This window comes from Ornithorhynchus anatinus, chromosome 2, assembly GCF_004115215.2.
Source record: "Ornithorhynchus anatinus isolate Pmale09 chromosome 2, mOrnAna1.pri.v4, whole genome shotgun sequence".
Taxonomy (NCBI): domain Eukaryota; kingdom Metazoa; phylum Chordata; class Mammalia; order Monotremata; family Ornithorhynchidae; genus Ornithorhynchus; species Ornithorhynchus anatinus.
Window position 1 is genome coordinate 119,811,080 of NC_041729.1, and position 21,830 is coordinate 119,832,909.

Consider the following 21,830-nt stretch of genomic DNA (forward strand, 5'->3'; position numbering starts at 1 on the left):
TTTCTAGGTGCATCATCTTTTATTCTGCCTGTAACAGTATGCCAAACCCCCTTTGTCCACCACCACTCAATCATTAATGTTTACTGAGCGCTTACTCTGTGTAGAACACTGTACTAAGCATTTAGTGATATTGGTGCTTCCCAACTTTTTTGGTTCTTGGCACACACAATCTAAAGCAGGTTGGTCAGTGGTCATGCCATTATCTTGGCCCCATATTTTCTACCCTTTAGGCTAGAACCCTTTTGGAATGAGAGACTGTAATATGTCTGAAACATCATCTCCTCTGCCTTTTCCATCACAGTTGACAAAACCACCATTCTCTCCTAATCCGAAGTCCGCAGCCTTGACATGATCCTTAGTACAGTGCTCTTCACATAGGAGTTGCTCAGTAAATACAATAATTGGTTATAAACCAATGGTATTTATCAAGCACTTACTGTGTGCAGAGCAGTATGCTGAGTGTTTGGGAAAGTACAATACAAGAGAGTTGGTAGACACAATCCCTGCCCACAAGGAGCTACAGGGGATATAGATATTAAAGTAGGCTAGGGATAGGGGAAATAGAGTATAAGAGTAGTTACACAAGTATTATAGGGCTGGACTGGGTATCATAGTGCTTAAGGGGTAAATGACCAAGTTTATTGATGCAGAGGGGAAGGTGATAGGGGAAATTATCTGGATAGGGGAAACACTCTGGACATGTCACTCCCCTTCTTAAAAACTTCCAGTGGTTGCCTATCAACCCCTGCACAAAACAAAAACTCACTCTAGGCTTCAAGGCTCTACGTCACCTTGCCCCTTCCTACCTCTCCTCCCTTCTCTCTTTCTACTGCCCACCCCAAACGCTCCGCTCCTCTGCCGCCCACCTCCTGACCGTCCCCTGTTCTCGTCTATCCCGCCGTCAACCCCTAGCCCACGTCCTCCCGCTGTCCTGGAACACCCTCCCTCCTCACCTCCGTCAAACTAATTCTCTTTCCCTCTTCAAAGCCCTACTGAGAGCTCACCTCCTGTAAGAGACCTTCCCAGACTGTTTCCCCTTTTCCCTCTGCTCCCTCTTCTGCCCCTCTACCCCCCCTTCACCTCCCCTCAGCTAAGGCCCCTTTTCCCCCCCCTTTCCCTCTGCTCCTCCACTTCTCCCTTCCCCTCCCCTCAGCACTGTGCTCATCCGCTCATTTGTATATATTTTTATTACCCTGTTTATTTTGTTAATGAGATGTACATCACCTTGATTCTGTTTATTGCTATTGTTTTAATGAGATGTATATCCCCTTGATTCTATTTATTGCCATTGTTTTTGTCTGTCTCCCCCGATTAGACTGTAAGCCCGTCAATGGGCAGGGACTTTATCTGTTGCCGATTTGTACATTCCAAGCATTTAGTACGGTGCTCTGCACATAGTAAGCGCTCAATAAATACTATTGAATGAATGTACGAATGAAATTAGAGGGTTTAGTTTGGGTAGGCCTATTGGAGGAGGATTTTGAAGGTGGGGAATGTGGTTGACTTTCAGATATGTTAGCTTAGTGGATAGAGCACAAGCCTGGGAGTCAGAAGGACCTGGGTTCTAATCCCAGCTCCAACACATGTCTGCTGTGTGACCTTGGGCAAGTCACTTCACTTCTTTGTGCCTAGTTATCTGTAAAAAGGGGATTAAGAATGTGAGCCCCATGTGAGGCAGGGACTGTATCCAACCTGATTACCTTGTATCTATCTCAATGCTTAGAACAGTGTTTGGCATATAGTAAGAGCTTAACAAGTACCTTAATAATTATTATTATATGTTGGGGGGGGGGAGTTCCAGGCCCAAGGAAGAAGGTGAGCATGGGTTCAGTGGTGAGATAGATGAGATTGAGCTGCAAAGAGTAGGTAGGTTTTAGAGGAGTAGAATGTGTGGATTGGGTTGTAGTAGATCAGCAAGTTTAGTTAGGTGCAAGAGAGCTAATTGAGTGCCTTAAAGTCATTGGTAAGCTGTTCCTGTATGATATGGTGGTAGATGGACAAACATTGGAGTTTTGGAGAGGTATGTTTTTCTGAAAAATGATCCGTGCGGCTGAGTGAAATATGGACTGGAGAGGGGAGAGATAGGATGGAGGGAGGTTAGTGAAGAGGCCAGTGTAGTAGTCAGGGTGGGAAAGAAGTCCTTGGATCAGCATTGTAGATGATTCTTGACACCTTCCTCTCCTTCATCCCCCAAATTCAGCCTGCTGCCAAATCCCAAAACAGTGTTCTACCAAAACATTGCCAGGATCTGTCCTTCCCTTACATCTGTTCAGGCACCACATTGGTCTAGGTACTTTTGTCACATCCCGGTTTGACCTCGGCATCGGCCTCTTCACTGATCTACCTTTCTCCAGTTTCTTCTCTCAATAGTCCACACACTGTTCTGCTGCCAGGTAACTTTTCCAAAACGTCTCCCTGCTCCTCAGAAACAAAGTGGGTGTGCTTTGTAAATATAATTTCAGTCCTTGAAATACCTCTTCTTGTTTTTGCCAGTTTCATAGTGGCAAAAGAAGTGGTTCCCAAAAAAGGATTACTGCAGATTTCTCTAAAGGAAATGGTCATACATATTTAATATTTTACAGTTAAAAGAAACTCTTCATAACAGTGATCAATTGGTTTCTTTTCACCTTCCAAAATGGAATAGAGATATTGCTGAAAATTGTTTCTGATTCCAGTAAAGTGGTCACCTCAGCCAGTTTTCTTGTCAATTTCCTGTCCATTTTATACCCGTATTGAAATATATGAATAAGAAAGGACAAAAATGTATGTGCATATAAATGAGGTTTATATCTGCCTGTGTAGATTGTTTAGACTGTTATCAGGAAGTTTTGAAATTCAGATTTTCCCACTTTGAAGTTCTTTCTTCTCTCTTCCCTAGAATACTTCATACTTCATCACTGATCCACAGTCACTGATCCAGATAGGCTGCATTTGAACTGAGTAGTCCAAGGAGGTTGTGGGAGAAAGAAATCACCACTGCAGTCACCTGGTCAAGCTGCTCCAGGGCCTGGAGACTGGCGTAGGGGTGAAGAGTTGAGTTTATTGGGGGGGGGGGGCTAGGTAGCAAAGGATCTGGACTTTGCATTTGAAAGCAGGTTATTCAAATTGAGAAGTTAGAAAAAGCTCTTAGTATGCATGCTTCATCTCTGACTAGAGATCCTATAAGTGCCTGGCCTTGAGATTTCTCTTTCCTCAAACTTCCTTGTCTCTGAGAAGGAGTCCAAGTCCACAGGGATGGGAGTTGCAAGGTTGTTCCAAGGTCTTTGCAGCCCTACCACCAGAACACTTTCTCAACCATCCATTCATTGTCTACTAATGTTTGTAATCTCTGTTTGGCAGATACTGATGAAATACAGTAGTCTTAGATCCAGAATCTATTTTATATAATTGGTCTTTGGTTCATCTCTTCTGATTTTTAACAATGTGTATGGAAAATAAAATTTAAGCGGCTGTTAAAGCCACTGTACAGAGCTAAATTTGATAAACACATAGTGCCATTTTGAAATTGGACCTAGCTAAGTCTTACATATAAAAATGGTATTTATTAAGGAATTATCTGCTAAGTCTTGGGGTTATTTCAAGGTTTTGAGATCAGACACACTCTCTGTTGCATAATATCTATCTTATGGGATGAGTCTGCCAACTCTTTTTTGTAATTTCACTCTCCCAAGTGTTCAGTGCAGTGCCGTACATGTAATAAGTGCTCAATGAATACTACTCATTGATTGTCCCCATTTGGTAGGTGAGGAAACTGAGGCTCAGAGAGGTTAAACTCTGTCTCCCAGAGTTTGCCTTCATGTCTTCCAAACTTTCTCATCATTGTAAATAACACCACCACCTTCCCTGTCTCACAAGCTCGTTAACCATGGCATTATCCTCAACTCATCTCTCTCATTCAACCTACATATTTAATCTATCACCAGATCCTGTTGGTTCTGTCTTCACAACGCTGCTAAAACCTGCCCTTTCCTCTTCACCCACACTGCTTCCTCATTGATCCAAGTACTTATTCTGTCCTTCCTGCTTGTTGATATCCCTGCCTCCTGTCTCTCCCCACTCCAGTCCAGTCTTCACTCTGTTGCCCAGATCATTTTTCTAAAAAGAAACAGTTTTCAGAAACCTTCAGTGGTTGTCCATCCACATCAAACAGAAACTCCTTACCATCAGCTTTAATGCACTCAGTCAACTCTCCCTCCTTCTACTTTACCTTGCTGATGTACTACCAATCAACTTGCGTGTTTCACTCCTTCATTGCCAACCTAATCTCTGTACTCTGTTCTCATCTCACTGCTGACCCCTTGCCCACTTCCTCCCTTTGTCCTACCTCCATCTGCATACCTGATAAACCACCTATCTCCCCTTCTTCAAAACCCTACTACTAAAATCCTTTTTCCTCCAAGGCCTTTCCTCATTAACCTGCCTTAATCATCTTCCCTTCTGCTTTGCCTAAGCCCTAGAGTCCATAAACACTTTGTTATTCACCCAGCCCCAAAGCACTTATGTACATATCCTTATATTTGGCCAATTCCCCTATCTATAACTTATTTTAATGCCCCTTTCCCCTCTTAGATTGTAAACTGCAGCAGGCAGAGATCATGTCTACCTAATCTGTTATAGTGTACTCTCCCAAGGCCTTAGTACAGTGCTCTACGCATAGTAGTTCTGTGCAGATTGAAATTAACAGATTGTTAAGCTACTTGCCCAGCAGGCCAGTGGCAAAGCTAAGATAAGAACCTGCATTGAGCTCCTAGTCCTGTGTTCTTTCCATTTGGCTTTGTAAAGATGATTTTGCATAAAAGTGATGAAAATTCTGCTTTTGAATTTATTTAAAGCACTTTTATCAGGTAGTGAATAAAGGATTTCTCCCTTTTTTACACCACATCAGGTTGCCAGACTGTATGTCTGTTAGCATTAAATACCTCTGGAGTTGTACCTTTGAAAATGGAAATCAAAGTTTGTTTTGCCACTCCAGAGAAGAGAGTAAATCCACTCAGATGGGCTCTAAGTATTCATTTTAATTGAAACAGACAAAAACAAAAAAAAAATCCCTGGAAATCCCACTCTTTGTTAATGTAGTTTCAAAAGGAATTTATAATGTTCCATGTCACTTGACATGGTATACATACCAGACATGTTAGCGGCCATCATTCAGAGACCTCAGTCCCTGTTGGGTGGACGCGTGTGTCCAAAAGCTCACCCCTGTTGAACCTCACTCTCTTTCACACCTCTGCTGCCCCATTCTTTGTTTTCCCTCCAGCTTTCTATCTCCCAGCTGCCACTACTGCCTCTGAGCCAAGAAACCATCTTGGATTATTGCCTTTGCTTTCCAGTTCCAACGGGCTTCTTCTGCTGCTGTTTTCAAACAAATATTAATTATTGGGGCCCCAAGTTTCAATGATCTTTGCTACACGGCAGTTATAGGAAAGTGTTGTAGAAGACTTTAAGACCTGTCATTTGACCTTTTTGGCAGATGGGAATAAAACCATATATAGTGGATCAGTCACAGTTGGACTTGGTGTAGTCTTGAGACTGGCCAGTCAGTCAGTGGTGTTTGAGCTCTAACTGCATGATGAGCACTGTACTAGGAACTTGGGAAAGAACAATTCAGTGACATTGATAAGTACGTTTCCTGTTCAGTGGAGCTCACAGTCTAGAGTGGGAACAGACATTAAAATAAATTTTTAATGATAAGGGAATGGGAGAGTGTAAGTATACTCATGTTCATGCATGGTGTGTGATTGGGTGTGGGGTGACTATCAAATGCTTAAAGACGTGGACCCAGGGGCATAGGCAGTGTAGAAGGGAGAGCAAATAGGAAAATGAAGACCCAGTCAGGGAAGGCCTCTTGGAAGAGGTGTGATTTCAGTAGGTCTTGGAAGGTGGGAAGAGAAGTGGGTTTGTCACGTATGAGTCAGGAGTTCCATGCTGCAGACAGGACCTGGGCAAGGGATTGGTGGTGAAGTAAATAAGAGCGAGCTACAGTAAGTAAGTTGGCATTAGAAGAGCAAAGTGAATGGGTGGGTTTATAGTAGGAGATGGGCGAGGTAAGTTCCCACTGATTTTCAGAATGGAATTGTTTAGGCATGGAACACTTTCCAGGGGTCTTCTTCTATTGGCAGCAGCAGCTTGGGATCATCCAGGCTGAATCTGAAAGTACAAAGTCACTGGCTTAGTTCTTCAGCTATGCAGCAAGGTCATTTGTGTGACAAGGGAGAAGGTTTTAGGGGGGGGCAGTTTTCCATGGGGGAGCTAGACTCTTAATTCTGGCTTAAACCACCATAACGGTCTTTATCTACTCTTGGATGGATCGAGCTAGAATATAATTCTGGCATAAATCACCATAACGATCTCTATCTAATCTTGCGTGGGTCCAGACCCTGAGCTAGTCTGGAAGATCCGGAACCACCAGAAGGTAGGAGCCCTTCTGTGGTAGAGTTTCAGGCTGGAACGGACTTGATCCAAATGCCAGTTTTTCCCAGAAGCAGACCAGTCATTCAGCATTGTTAGTCTTAAATTTTCCTTGGTATGGTTCCCTTGTTTCACACCCCAGGTTCTTCCATCCATAGCACATCTGCCTGCCTGACCTTATATTTTATATACTTAGAATCATGTGGGCCAGTCATCATCATCATCATCAATGGAATTTAATGTTGGTATTTGTTGGTATTTGTTAAGCGCTTACTATGTGCCGAGCACTGTTCTAAGCGCTGGGGTAGACACAGGGGAATCAGGTTGTCCCACGTGGGGCTCACAGTCTTAATCCCCATTTTACAGATGAGGTAACTGAGGCACAGAGAAGTGAAGTGACTTGCCCAAAGTCACACAGCTGACAAGTGGCAGAGCCGGGGTTCGAACCCATGACCTCTGACTCCAAAGCCCGTGCTCTTTTCCACAATTTATTGGGTGCTAACTATATGCAGAGCTGGCAGAGTGGCAGATACGTTCCCTGCCTACACTGAGCTTACAGTCTAGAGGGAGAATCAGACATTACTGTAAATAAATAATTTATAATATAAAATTTAAATATATATACATAAATGCTATGGGATGGAGGGAGGGCAGATATAAAATGCGCAAAGGTCACAGATCCAAGTGCATAGACGATTCAGAAGGGAGAGGGAGCCCGGGACAAGAGGGCTTAATAGGGGAACGCCTCGTGGAGGAGATGTGACCTTATGTGGCTTTAAAGGTGGGCATATGTGGAGGAGGAGGGAGTTCCAGCCTCAGTGGGGGTAGGAAAGTTTGTCGGTGGCCGGGTAGATGAGATTGGGGCACAGTGAGTAAAGTGGGGCTAGAGGAGCAAAGTGAGTGGCCTTGGCTCTAGTAGATCAGTGAGGTGAAGTAAGGGGGGCAAGGTGACTGACTACATTAAAGCTCATGGTAAGAAGTTTTTGTATGTTGTAGAGTTGGGCAACCGTTGGAGGTTTCTGAGGAGTGAGGAGACCTGGACTGAACTGATTTTTAGAATAATGATCCACTCGCTCCCGTGGCTTCAGCAATCACCTCTCTGTGGATGATTCCCAAATTTGTATCTCCAGCCCTGATCTCCCTCCCTGCAGTCTTGCATTTCGTCCTCCCTTCAAGATATCTTTACTTGGTTGTCTGTGGTCACACCAAAAACAAATAACTCGTCCAAAACACAACTCCTTATCTTCCCACACAAACCGGAATTTCCCATAACTGTAGACAGCCCACCACTATCCTTCCTGTCTCGCAAGCCCATAAACGTGGCATTATCCTTGATTCCTCTCTATCATGCAACCCACACATTCAGTCTGTCACTAAATCCTGTCAGTTCAACCTTCACAACATCGCTAAAGTCTGTCCTCTCCATCTAAACTGCTAATATGTTAATCCCAGAACTTGTCCTATCCTTCCTTGATGACTGTATCAGCCTCCTTGTTGACCTCCCTGCCTCCTGTCTTTCCTCACTCCAGTTCATGCTTCACTTTGCAGCGAGATCATTTTTCTACAAAAATATTAAATCTGTTTCCCCACTCCTTAAGAACCTCCCGTAGTTGGCTGACCTCTGCATCAGGCAGAAATTCCTTACCATCTGCTACATATCTGCTGTGTGAACTTGGGAAAGTTACTTCACTTATCTGTGCCTCAGTTACCTCATCTGTAAAACGGGGATTGAGACTATGAGCCCCACAGGGAAGAGGGACCATCTCCAACCCGATTTGCATGTATCCACCCCAGCACTTAGTTCAGTGTTCATTCATTCAGTAGTATTTATTGAGCACTTACTATGTACAGAGCACTGTACTAAGCGCTTGGAATGAACAAGTCGGCAACAGAGACAGTCCCTGCCCTTTGACGGGCTTACAGTCTAATCGGGGGAGACAGACAGACAACAACACATAGTGCTTAAAAAATATATGAAGCACTCAATCACCTTGTTCTCTCCTTCCTCATTTCACAACTCTCCTACTACAACCCAGCTTGCATACTTCGTTCATCTAATACCAACCTACTCACTGTACCTCAGAGTCATCTATCTCACCTCCCACCTCTCGCCCATGACCTGCCTCTGGCCTGGAATGCCCTCCCTCTTCATATCCAACGAGGAATTACCTTTCCCCACTTCAAAGCCTTATTGAAGGCACATCTCCTTCAAGAGGCCTTCCCTAAGTCCTCTCTTCCCTTTCTTGTACTTGTTACTGCGTCACCGTGACTTGCTCCCTTTATTCATCCCCTCCCCCAGCCCCACTGCCCTTATGTACATATCCATAATTTATATTATTGTCTGTCCCCCTTTTAAATGGTAAGCTCATGTGGGCAGGGAATGTGTCAGAAGGCAAGGAAGTCAGTAAGGAGGCAGATGCAGTAGTCAAGGCAGGATAGGATAAGTGTTTGAATCAGCATGGTTGCAGTTTGGATGGAGCAGAAAGGGCAGATTTTAAGTGTCGTGAAGGTAGAACCGGCAGGATTTGGTAACGGATTGAATATTGAGAGTTGAATCAGAGAGATGAGTAGAGGACAACAGCCAAGGTAATGGGCTTATGATATAGGGAGGATAGTGGTATTGTCTACAGTAATAGGAAAGATGGGGAGGACAGGGTTTGGGTGGAAAGATAAGGAGTTCTCTAAGACCAAAGAGTAGTATTCAAATTTACAGACAGATCAAAATACAAGAAGTTTATCCATGATGTTGTGCTATCTCAATTTCTTTATCTCTTACAAGTGATTTCATTCTCTCATCTTTCATTTGGCAGAACTGGTTAGCCATTGTGACTCTTAACTTTTACTAAAGGAAGCACTAAGCTTTTCCAGGTTTTTAAAATGTGTACACTTGCACTTTGAACACGTGTCATAACCTGAATAAAGTAAGTATTTATTGCTTCAAAGGGTCAAGCTCACTAAATTTTAAGAAGCATCATGGTTAGATAACCTAGTGTTTTGAAGTTATTGAGGCTCTAAATCACTACTTTTTATGTTCCAGGGTCACCCTGTTCATGTTACCCTAGTTAAAACCTTGGTACCCACGATTCGATTTGAAGCTTCTTCTGGGCAGAATAGGCCAAGGTGTCTGCCATGCTCACTGGGTACCTTGATACTTTTCACTGAGGATGATTTTCAAATGACACTTTTGCTTCATTCTTGGAGCACTCATTTAGCAACCATACTGTTGTTCACATTCATTAGGCATTCCCTCAGGCCATGATGCAGTTCTGTGATGTTTCCAAGATCCAACAGATAGTTGACCCAACCTCATTGGTTTATGTTTGTCCAGGCAATAAATAAAATTCATTTTGCTTATGTGAATGAGATAAATTATAAACTTATGTTTTTCACTTTGTTTTGGTGATCATTAGGCTCTATTTCATAGGTATGGGAAGAGAATGGTATTGGAAAAATGAAGTCATGTTTATGGCAGTCATAAAATTGGGAAGTGGAATTAACTGGCCCATTTTGGACTCTTGTCATTTCGGGGCATCCAGTTTACATTTTCAGGCCTGTTTTCCATTCAGTAATTAGAGTTTAGTTTTAGGGGGCTAAACAGAACTTTATTAGAATTGAACACTAGTGTCAATGATGCAGGTGGCAGAGACAATGATTCCCAAACAGGGGAGGAAAGTTAATTTCAAGCTTCATTAGAAACCCTGAGGGATTAGGAGAAATTGGTGCTTTTAAACAGAAAGAACTCAATTGATGAAGAAACAAGTGCTGTTTCATCCATTTCAAAAGCTTCTTGAAATACCTGCTGAATAAAAAGAAATAAAAACAAACTCATTTTTCACAACTATGAAATAAGATAACATGTTCATTATAATTTTGATGAATGTTAAGCCCTCTCTCTCTCTCCCCAAAATTTGGCTTGTGGGTCTTCTGGGAAATATCACTGTGGATGGCATTGTTGAGTGTGTAAAGTAGACTGTAAGCTCCTTGTGGACAGGGATCTTGTCTACTGACTCTGTTCTATTATACTTTTCCAAGCATTTAGTACTGTGCTCCACACCCAGTAAGTGCTCAGTAAATACCATTGATTAGGTAGGGTACAAGAGTACTATGCTGTGACCTTAGGAAACAAACACATTGAGTAAAAGACCCATTTGTTACCTTCGAGGAGCTCACAATCAGTCCATTACAATAGGGATAAAAATGGAATATATGGGTTTTGGGATAGCATTTTAATTGAGAATTATTTATTGTTTTCAAGTGGACACTTGCTGGAAAGAAAGTGTTTTTCAATTTATGAATCTGAGTAAGATGTGTAATTAGAACTAAAACTCAGTAGAGAGAATTTTATTTACTTCCCATCCACATCTTCAGGGTTTCCATCTGCCCTAACTGCATAGGGCATTGTAAATATTATAGCCACAGCTGACCAACTTCTGCAGTCTGCAGCTGGAGGCAACATTAATATGTTAGAATACTGGCATTAAAGACACTAATGCCACTGAAGCCTGAAGCAGCACAATCCAAGCAAAAAGGGCTTATATATGGAAGTTTTGGGAGAGTGAGGGAGAGGGTTTGGTGCCCATTATTAAATCTAAAATAGGGAAGCACATATATATTTTTATAAGCTTAGTGTGAATTTTGGCAGCACAAATGTATATAATAATGGCTCATACATTTTTATAATAAGTAAGAGTTGGGGTGGTGCTCGAAGTGATTCTAGTGATTTATCACTTGTATGGCATCCAAAGACAATTATTTTTATCTTAGTTGTTGACTTTCCCATCAGATAATCGCTCCGTTGTCTTTTACAGGAAAAAAAACCTGCCAAAATAATGGTGAGTGTCTTAATGAAGAACTTACTGAAGGACCTAGAAAAATAAAGCAAAAGGCATGAATTTGGTCCTGAGGTGCTGAGAATAGCTGTGATGAATGCCTCTTTGGAAGAACAAAATATAACTAATGAAGTTACACAGTTAATTCAGAGGAGCAGCTAAGATGATCTGGACATGAGAGAAGCTTTGGAATGAGGACTGACTGAAAGGATTGGAACTGCTCAGTCTTGAAAATTGATGATTGAGTGAGTGTATTTTGGATGTAAAAATTTATGAAAGGTGTGGGCAGGGCCAACAAACAAATACCAAAATACCAATATGAAAAGGCATATTCATCTTTCCTTGCTTTCCTTCAGCAACTCAGCAAAAGCCTTGAGACTCAATTCAGCATCACCTAAACCCAGGCATATATCTGCCTCTGATCTAGCTAATTTCTGGACATACAATAAGCTATTTTAACAAAGCATGACTTACTGTATTTCTAAGGCATGAAATGTCATGCAGTGAAACAGTAATTTTGAGTCAGAAAGAAAGCTAATCATGCATAGCATGACATGGGATTAGAAGGCTTCACATTGGCTCAGTCAGTAGTATTTATCCATCATTGGCTGTGTGCAGAGCATTGTTCTAAGTGCTTGGGAGAGTACAATACAGCAGAGTTGGTAAACAAGGTCCCTGCCCAACCTTACAACATAAGGGTACAGATCCAAATGCATAGGTGATGCAGAAAGGAGAGGAAATGGGGAAAATGAGGGCTTAGATATGCATGATAAAAACATAATAAAATGCATAATATGTTTTATTTCATGGTGTAATTGCCATGTATTTGTATTTCTGTTTGTTAATGGCCTGCAGGATGTTTGAGTCCTGCCCACATGTCTTTGATAGATTTCTAAACATTAGGGTGGGTGGAAAGGATGGCAACCATTACATGGTTTCTCTGAGAATTTGCCAGTTTGGAAAGGGAAGTATTGTAGCCTAGTGGAAAGAGCATAGACCTGGGTGTCAGAAAACCTGGGTTCCAATCCCAGTTCTGCCTCTTGTGTGCTGTGTGACCTTGGACCAGTCCTTAAACTATTTTGTGCCTCAGTTACCTTATCTGTAAAATGAAGATTAAGGTTAATGAGCTCCATGTGGACATGGATTCTGCCCAACCTCATTATCTTGTATCTATCTCTGCCACTTTGTACAGTTTGACACATAGCAAGGGCATAATAAGTACTGTAACCAAAAAAAAAAATATGGACTGCATGGATCAGTGGCCTGATCCTGCCATTGAAATTTTTTAATGGTATTTGTTAAGCGCTTACTATGTGCCAGGCACTGTCCCCATCCCACAAAGGTCTCACAGTCTTAATCCCCATTTTACAGATGAGATAACTGAGGCACAGAGAAGTAAAGTGACTTGCCCAATATCACGCATGAGACGTGGTAGAGCCAGAATTAGAAACCAGGTCCTCCTGATTCCCAGGCCAGGCTAGGTCATGCTGCTTCTCCAATATTTATATGTTATTAGTGTATAATGTAGGCCAGAGTGAAACAGATAAATCAATCAGTCAATATTACCTATTGAGTGGTGTCTTTGAACAGAGCACTGTATTTAAGGGTTTGGAAGAGTACACTATAACAGAGTTGATAAACACAGAGCTGGGATTAGTGCTCAGGTCCTCTGACTCCCATATGCTTAAAACCTAGTAAAGCAAGCAATCAGCCTTATTTATTGAGCTCTTTTTGTGTGCAGAGCACTTGACTAAGCTTGGCAGAGTACACTCTAACAATAAAATAGAGTTGATTGGCAGCGATCTTACAGTCTAGAAGGGTGCAGAGAGTGCTTAACAAAAACCATTAAAAGAAAAGACTTTGAATGGTATAATCACTAGATATATTCTGCTACACTGCTGCCCGATCTTTTTTCATGTCTTTGATGTTTTAAATATAGCAGAAATCTTTGAAGTTAGCTTTGAAAATACTCGTTTTGTTTTAGAATGGAATACAAACGTGGATGGATATTTTTAGATTTATGTAGCAAGAGTGTCACCTAGTGGTGCCTTACGGCTATGCATATCTCCTAAGTTTTTCTTCCCCACTTAATTTCCCCAGTTTAGAAGAGGAAGATTGTGTGCTAAAAATTTGGTTGACAAAGGCTCATGGTGACAGATACTTGTGTAATTTAAATTTATATTTTATGAAAATATTTCCTAAATTAATCTTGTGTTGCAGGAGATTGTCTAATTTTAAAGGACTTTTACTTTCTGGTGTTGCAAAAAGATGTTCTCTCTAGGTGCTCCCATGATAGCTTATATTAGTAAATGTATAAAAGAAGGAAGGGTTCTTTGAAGAAGTTTCAAAGAGGTTTCATTGTATCTGAACTTTTAAACACTAGTACAAATAATGACTGATGTAGATTCTCGCTAGCCTCCTACCTTGTTGAATAACTACTAAAAATGAAAGAGTATTTAATTAGCCTGGTGTCGGTATTTAATTTATTGAAAATAGTAAAATTTTCATGGTGTCTTGCTTCTGAGTCCTTCCCTCCCTCTGATGAGTCCACTTTTGTGAAATATAAATTGGAAATATTAGAGTATAAGAAAATTAAAATTGATTTTCTGCGACAAATTTAATATCATGGGAGGCAGAATGGAAGATGTAGTTTAATATTTATGTTTGGTAGCAAACCATAAAACCTGAAAACTAAGAAACTAATGCATTTTTAAAGATAGCTTATTGTTGAGTGGAATAAATCTTATTTTAAAGTAGCTTTCCTGATTGATTCAGATCAGCACTAAGTGCTCATACTTAAAGGTGCTTTTAAATAATATATATTTTATTGGTCTGATCCATCTCTATAGAAACCATAAGGAAGTAAAAACACAACTCATTGCAGTTAACATTGATTCATTTCCACATTTCAGGCATATATACTATTATTGGAGGAGTAATCTTTATTTAGTCTAGTAGCTGTGGCTTATTCTAGGTGGAGAAGAAACTCTTAGTGATGGAAAGTGTGATTGGATGGGTTTATGATTTTATGACTGTGGAAAATTGAATGAAATGTATTCCTCAGCATACATGGCATTTGAGGAATACAATTGAATTCTGCTTCCTTAGCGATAGGACCCATGGAAAACTGGGCACAGGTGATCTGCATTTCTCACAATCTGAAGTGGTTGCTCTCTCCATTGTCCAGATATTCTGGCATCAGCTATTTGCAAACACTGTATTGTAAATGTCGATGTTATCTGTGCAAAAGAAAACCTCATTCAAGCATGTAAATTGATTTTCATTTCAAAAATGTGTGGCATAATAGAATTACCTCTGCTAGTGCTTGTGTTAACACACCATCCTGTCAAAAGATAGGCATATCCAGGAGAGAACTTGTCTGTTTAGCCTAACCTTATAAATTTGGCCCTCAGAGTATAGGAATTCTCACAAAAGGGGCCCTTTTAAAATGTACCGCATGTGTCTTATGTGTTGCTGAGCAAAATAGGCATAGCTTTTTATTAGAAAAAGCCTTATTTGGAGGAACAGCCGAGCCCCTCTGTTGTTTATTTCTGGTCAGATTAGACGAGTCCCCTGAAGCTGTGGCGAGAGGAAGAGGACTGTGAGCTAATCAGAGAGCGTAAACTAGCAAGTCCTGTGCTGCCCAAGGCAGCCCTACTGGGATCCCACTCCATTATTAACAGTGCTCGAGGAACTCAAACGACTTTATCAGATCCTTCCCAGCTGTCTGGGGAGAACACAAACACATCCCTATCACTGAAGGGATAGGAAGATTTCCTCCGATGATGGCTTATGAGGCTGTACTGTACCCTGACGGAACATGGGCTAGCAGTGATCTTTTAGGGAGTATACACTCTTTGGCACAACTCTTAGACATTTCTCTTCTAAGTGTAGTTATCCCATTTAATTTGCTTATTGCTCTGATGAAATTAATCATTATCCAAATTAGTGCCCGATAGAGTGCATAAGATCCTTGCTAAAGTAGCTGGCATAATCTTTTTTGCAGGGTTTCCAGAGAATGTTTTTGTGGTGTTCTAGAAGCTCAGCTTGATTGTCTGTGTCCTGAACTTAGCTTAATCTTATGTGGAGGCTTTCTGTTTTGGAACTCACAAGCATCGTGTGAAATGGCTCTCAGTGATTGATTTTGGCAGTGTGCTCTGTGGCCCAGCTCGGGAATCTCAGAAGCTCCAGAATCAGCCTGGCCATTGCAAGTATTTGGCAGGGCGTCTGGTAGGTGTCTGACCATTCACATCACCGCACAGAGTGTCATATACCTTGGACACATCAAGTCTGGAATTTGAATTGTCTCTCGAGTCTACTGGCTGTCATATTGTCCCAGTGCTCATTCATTCATTCAATCGTATTTATTGAGCACTTACTCTGTGCAGAGCACTGTACTAAGTGCTTGGAAAGTACAATTTGGCAACAGATAGAGACAATCTCTACTCAACAACGGGCTCACAGTCTAGAAAGAGGAGACAGACAACAAAACAAAACAAGTAGACAGGCATCAATACCATCAAGATAAGTAGAATCATAGTTATGTACACATCATTAATAAAATAGAGTAATAAATATGTGCAAACATACACAAGTGCTGTGGGGAGGGAAAGGGAGTAGAGCAGAGGGAGGGAATAGGGACAATGGGGAGGGGTGGTGGAGTAGAGGGAAAGGGAGGGCTCAATCTGGGAAGACCTCCTGGAGGAGGTGAGACACCAGTAGGGCTTTGAAGAGGGGAAGAGAGTTAGTTTGGCGAATGTGAGGAGGGAGGGCATTCCAGATCAGAGGCAGGACGTATGCCAGGGTCGATGGTGGGACAGGCGAGAACGAGGCACAGTGAGGTTAGTGGCAGAGGAGTGGAGTGTGTGGGGTGGGCTATAGATGGAGAGAAGGGATGTGAGATAGGAGGGGGCAAGGTGATAGAGAACTTTGAAGCCAATAGTGAGGAGTTTTTGCTTCATGTGAAGGTTGATAGACAACCACTGGAGATTTTTGAGGAGGGGAGTGACATGCCCAGAATGTTTCTGTAGAAAGATAATCCAGGCAGGGGAGTGAAGTATAGATTGAAGCAGGGAGAGACAGGAGAAGGGGAGATCAGAAAGTACAGTGCTTCATAGATACTACTGATAGATTGATGATGGTTAAGAACATTTCGTCTCTCCGTAATATCAGTTGAAGCAAAGACATTAGTTGTCGGGGGGGGGGGGGGGGAATAGTGCAAGAATCACATGCAAGTCCCGACTCCACTTAAGAGTGCATTTACCAAAGACTGAACTCATTTGAATGTTAAGATGTACCGAATGAAAATCATCAGATGAGGTTAAAATTTGATGACTACAAACTTAGTTCATTGGGTCACTTGCTTGAGAAATTGCCGTAGGCTCTTTAGAGCTCCATCATTTCTTTATATTTCTCTTTATTTCCTTATGTGTACAGATATATTTTTAGTTCAGAATAATAATGAACCCACCTGTTCTGAGCTCTACACCAGGGAGGAAAAGCCTTTACTTTTGCTGGCTGTTTTAGTAAACAGGAGTTCTCTAGGGTAGATTTCCTCCTTAGACTCCACACCACTGGGGTCTGTTTGCTCATAGACAGCACATGGGAACTGATTAGAAAGCCCTAGTCATTTGTATTCACTTCCCTGGAGTGCCATTGGTGCAGATGTGTTCAGGGATCAAATCAGGTTCACGCTTTCCAGCTGTCAGTTCCTTTCCCTCCTGATGACACCAGGGGTGTTGATGTAATTTTTGTTGTTGTTGTTCTTTCTGGAAAGATAGAACACATTTTCTTCTGTGTTGCTTTAATCCATATTTAAGCAGATTGTGGTCTTGCATTTTATTTTCTAGCTTGTTGATTTGTTAATTCTTAATGTTGGATCTTTTATTTTGCCCATTGGATGATGTCTCATATTCTGCTTAGTATGTAGAGATTGTAATTGCAGGAAAATGAAAAAAATAATTGCAGAAAGTTTCAAAAATACGCTCAATTTGTTTCCAATGAAGCAAAGGTTGATTATCCTACCTTGAAATCTATTTGACTCTGTAAATACATTACCTTTACTACTCACGATAACCTAGTACAATCTTCACTTTTTTAATGATAAATTACCGTGCCTCCCTCTCATCTTCAATGCTATGGACCTGTTGCTTACATCCTTCTTGCTGCCTTGAACTCCCTCTCCCTCTGCATCATAGTCCCTATTGTCATAGTCCTACTAAAGTGACGTCCTCCAGGAAGCCTTTCCTGATGAGCCTCTCATTTCCCATCTTCCTTCCTCGGCTCCTCTTCAATCTTCCATCTCTTCTTGCCTTCAGGATATCTCTACTTGGTTGCCCTCCAGGATCTCAAACTCAACCTCTTCCAAAATGAACTCCACACCTTCGTTCCCACCTCCTTTCCTCCCCCTAATATTCCCATCTCTCCTGATACACTATTCTGTTCCCTTTCCCCTCCAACTTGATGCCGACACCACCCCAGCTTGCACATTTCATTCCTATCAAGTCACCCCACTCACTGGGACTTGCTTTCCTTCGTTTTGCCCACTTCTTGTTCACACCTACCCTTCCTGTCTGAAATTCCTTCCCAGTTCACATCTAGCTGACCACTTCCCATCTTCAAAATCTCACTAAAATTACTCCTCTTCCTGGAAGGCTTCCCTGACTAAAATTTTATCCCCCAATCCTATTTTCCTTTCCTATAGAATCTTATGCACACTTAATACCATCTCTTAGGCACATAGGTAACCACCACAGCTTGTATGTACCTATCCTTATGTGCAGTTGTTTCCTCCTACTTGTAATTCATTTAAGTGTCTACTCTTCTGCCGGCTTTTGAGCTCCCTGATGGTAGGGATCGAGCCCACTACCTCTCTCATATTCTCCTAATTGGTTAGTACAGTGTTCGTACAGAATAAGGGCTCAAACAAATTTTAAAGCTTTGTTTTAGAAAAAGTAACAGTTCAAAATCAGTGCCCACTAAGAAAGTAACTTAAAACAGGACTTACCTTTTATTCATGTTGTGAGAGCATGGGATAGGAGAGAATTGAAGATTGATATTTTAAATATTTTAGATCTCCCCTTTCCGTAGAGCATGACCTACTGATACTGCATTTCTTCAAAACAATTTCAAAGGATCTCCTTTTGTGGGCCTTGCTGCAGTTGAAGGAAATCTTTTCTAATATTGAAATATAAGGAGGTCAAAAAATATACTCAAGGAAACTAGTGTATTGGTTGTGATTAGAGAGCAAAGTTCTTTGTACTGTGATTTGGCAAAGCCTAGAAAACCTGTGTCATTCTCTTTTATATTAATGCCTGTCTCCCCATCTGGACTGTAACTTACTGTGGGCCAGGGTTGTGTCTGCTTATTGTTGTATTATACTCTCCCAAGGGTTTAGTACAGTGTTCTTCACACAGTAAGTGCTCAATAAATATTACTGAATAAACATATTTTTCCTCTCTGGTTCAGCAGAGAAACTATATAGTACCTCAGAATGCTAAGGCATTCATTTGGGGAATCACTTCTGGTGTTAAGTGTTTCTCACCAAGCACATGGGCACTAATATTATTGCAAAACAAAATGGGAATTATATGTGGGAAATAGGTTGCATGATAAGACTGTAGGGAAAATCATGTTATTAGGTTAGTCACTGGTATTTTTTGAACACTTACAGTGTGTAGAGCACTGTACAAAGCCCTTGGGAGAGTACAGTACAACAAGAGATATGTTCCCAGCACACAAGGAATGTACAGTCTACAGGGGAAGACAGACATTAAAATGTATTATGGATATCAATCTGTCAATCAATCAGTGGTATTGGGAGCTTACTGTGTGCAGAGCACTGTATTAAGCACTTGTGAGAGTACAGTACAACAGATTAGGTAGAAATGCACCCTGCCCACCATGTGAGCTTACAATGTAGAGGAGGAGACAGACATTAATATAAATAATTTAAAATATATAATTTATAGATATGTATATAAGTTCTGGGGACTCAGGGTGGGGAAAATACCAAATACCCAAAAATCAATCAGTCAGTCAATCAACTAGATCTATTGAGCATTTACTGTGTGCAGACCCTTGTACTACGTGCTTGGTAGAGCAGAGTATATTAGAGTTGGTTGACACATTCCTTGCCCACAGTGAGCCTACATTCTATTGGGGGAGATGAACATTAGTATAAGTAAATTACGGATTTGAATCCTCATATTAGTATAAATAAATTACGGATTAGTATAAGTAATTAAGGATTACCCTGACAGAAGGATATATAATGGGTGGAAATCCAAGTGCAGTGGCAATGTAGAAGTTAATGGGAGAAGAGGACTTGAGGACCTAGTTGGGGAAGGCCTCTTGGAGGAGATGTGCCTTTAATTAGGCTTTAGTGGAGGGGAGAGTGATGGTGTTTTGGCCACCAAGTGGGAGTGCATACTAGGCCAGAGGCAGAATGTGGGTGAGAGGTTGGCGGCGAGGTAGACAAGATCGAGATTCAGTGAGTAGGTTGACATTAGAGGAGTGAGGTTTGTGGACTGAGGTGGCAAGGTTATTGAGTGCTTTTAAGTCAACGGTATGGAGTTTCTGTTTGCTGCAAAGGTGAATGGGCAACTGTTGGAGGTTTTTGAGGAGTGGGGAAACATGGATTGAATGTTTCTGTAGAAAAATCATCTGGGCAGCAGCGTGAAGTATGGACTGGAGTGGGGAAGAGAAGAGGCAGGGAGGTCAGCAAGGAGGCTGGTAGAGTAATCAAGGTGGGATAGGATAAGTGCTTGAATTAATGTGGTAGCAGTTTGGATGGAAAGGGAAGGTTTTAGTGATGTTGTGAAGGTTAAACCAGCAATATTTTGGTGATAGATTGAAGGATCATGATCCGAGTTCATAAGTGACACAGAAGGGAGAGGAAAAAGAAGAAAGCCTCTTGGAGGAGATGGAATTTTAAATTAGGTGTCCCTGGAAAACAACTTAAAAAAAAATTGGGTTTGGAAATAAATGGATGTTCTGAGTTTTTTTACTAAAACATGTCAGTTTTTAATGTAGCATTATAATGTATAGTGTCAGGTTTGTTTTATTAGCAATAGAAAAATAGCTCTTTTCATAATTAGGAGACAGAATACTTCACAGGGGAACATGCCAATTACATTTATAAAAATTACATTTTAGATTAAGAGTTTCACTCAAAATCATTTCGTGTGATTATTAAAAAAATAACTTTTATTTTGTTTTGTAGGTATCTTTCAGATGAAGGAATAGAAGCTTGTAGAAGTTCTCCTGATAAAGTGAATATAAACGACATTATTTTGATTGCTCTCAATGTAGGTGATGGTCATTAATTTTCTTCTTAAACTTAATTCTAACCTAACAGATTGCTTATTTTCAATGCTGGGTTGTTTATGGGAATAAACTTAATATAAAATTATTTGAGCAAGATGACTGTGTGTAGAGCTCAAGCACCTTTTGTTTTGTTGCCTTTTGATAATTTTTATTGATCCAAAATATCATATTTGAAACTTGAAGCAGCCAGCATTACATTATCACAACTTGAACAGATTATATATATATATATATATATATATATATATATATATATATACACACATAGGGATAAACATTTATAAAGAAGATACACACACACATACACATAACCTATCTCCCCCTACTGACAAGTGGAAACTACTGGATCTTTACCCAGGGGTTTATTTATGAAAGATAACATACGATTTAACTTGTTAATGTCCATGTTCAATAATTAATAAAATGAAACATAGCAAGTATCACCATTAAGGCACAGTAAATTATTTAGCCAGTTTTGGTGACTAATGATTTAGTAGATTATATTTTGTAGATGTCTTTGATGAAAAGAACCACAATGGTCTAAATAAACTATTTTTGTGCTGCTTCCTGTGGCTTTTCAACACCTTGTAATTCATGAGCATTAACTATATTTCTATGGCTTTAAAATTGTGCTTTACATAAGCAAGAAATGCTACTTAAAAATTTAAGTCCAGTGGACACACAGGAGATAGTGAAAGGAACAAAACTGGAATGAAAATCCAAGTTTGGATTCAAAATTATTAGAATAGGGTAGAGTAACAAATAAACCGAACAGTTGAAAAGCCTTACGTTTCCCTATTGGTCTTCCTCATATTAAGCTATTATTTATGAAGTTAAACTTATGTTTCAAACCATTGTAAATTACTTAACTGTATCTTCCAATCCTCAGTGTTACAGAAATATTATAGTATGGGACCTTGTACTTATAATCCAAAATTGCCTAAACTCTTAATAAATGCAAAGTTAGTTGTTTATCTACATATGTTTGTGAGTGGGATGGAAGGGAGGTTAATGAAGCTGGATAAAGCATAGAAATCATTTGTCTTAAAGTACCTGTTGATCAGATATGAATGTTCTGTGTGTAGATACAAATGGGGAGGTTGGGTATGCATTATATTTTTGGAAACTTTAGTCCAAGTTAATGTAATCAGTATTTTTGTTAATATATATTATGGATATATACTTCTAGCCAAATCAAAATAAAGGGCAGATCTTACAGGGCAAATTTATTTTGTTGCTTTATTCTTTATTCCTTCCTGAGTTTGA

General features: G+C 40.6%; 1 protein-coding gene across 3 annotated transcripts in view; it reads left to right on the forward strand.

The window, feature by feature from the left end:
- Window positions 1–21,830, forward strand: part of TDRD3 (tudor domain containing 3) — a 207,916-nt gene that overhangs the window by 39,940 nt on the left and 146,146 nt on the right. For all 3 annotated transcript variants that reach the window (XR_005659787.1, XM_029057160.2, XM_029057163.2), the window contains exon 2: window positions 20,461–20,545. Coding sequence is in view for 2 of the 3 variants with exons in the window: in XM_029057160.2 (XP_028912993.1) it covers window positions 20,461–20,545 (85 nt within the window). In the remaining variant the exon portion in view is untranslated. The remainder of the gene's footprint in view (window positions 1–20,460; window positions 20,546–21,830) is intronic.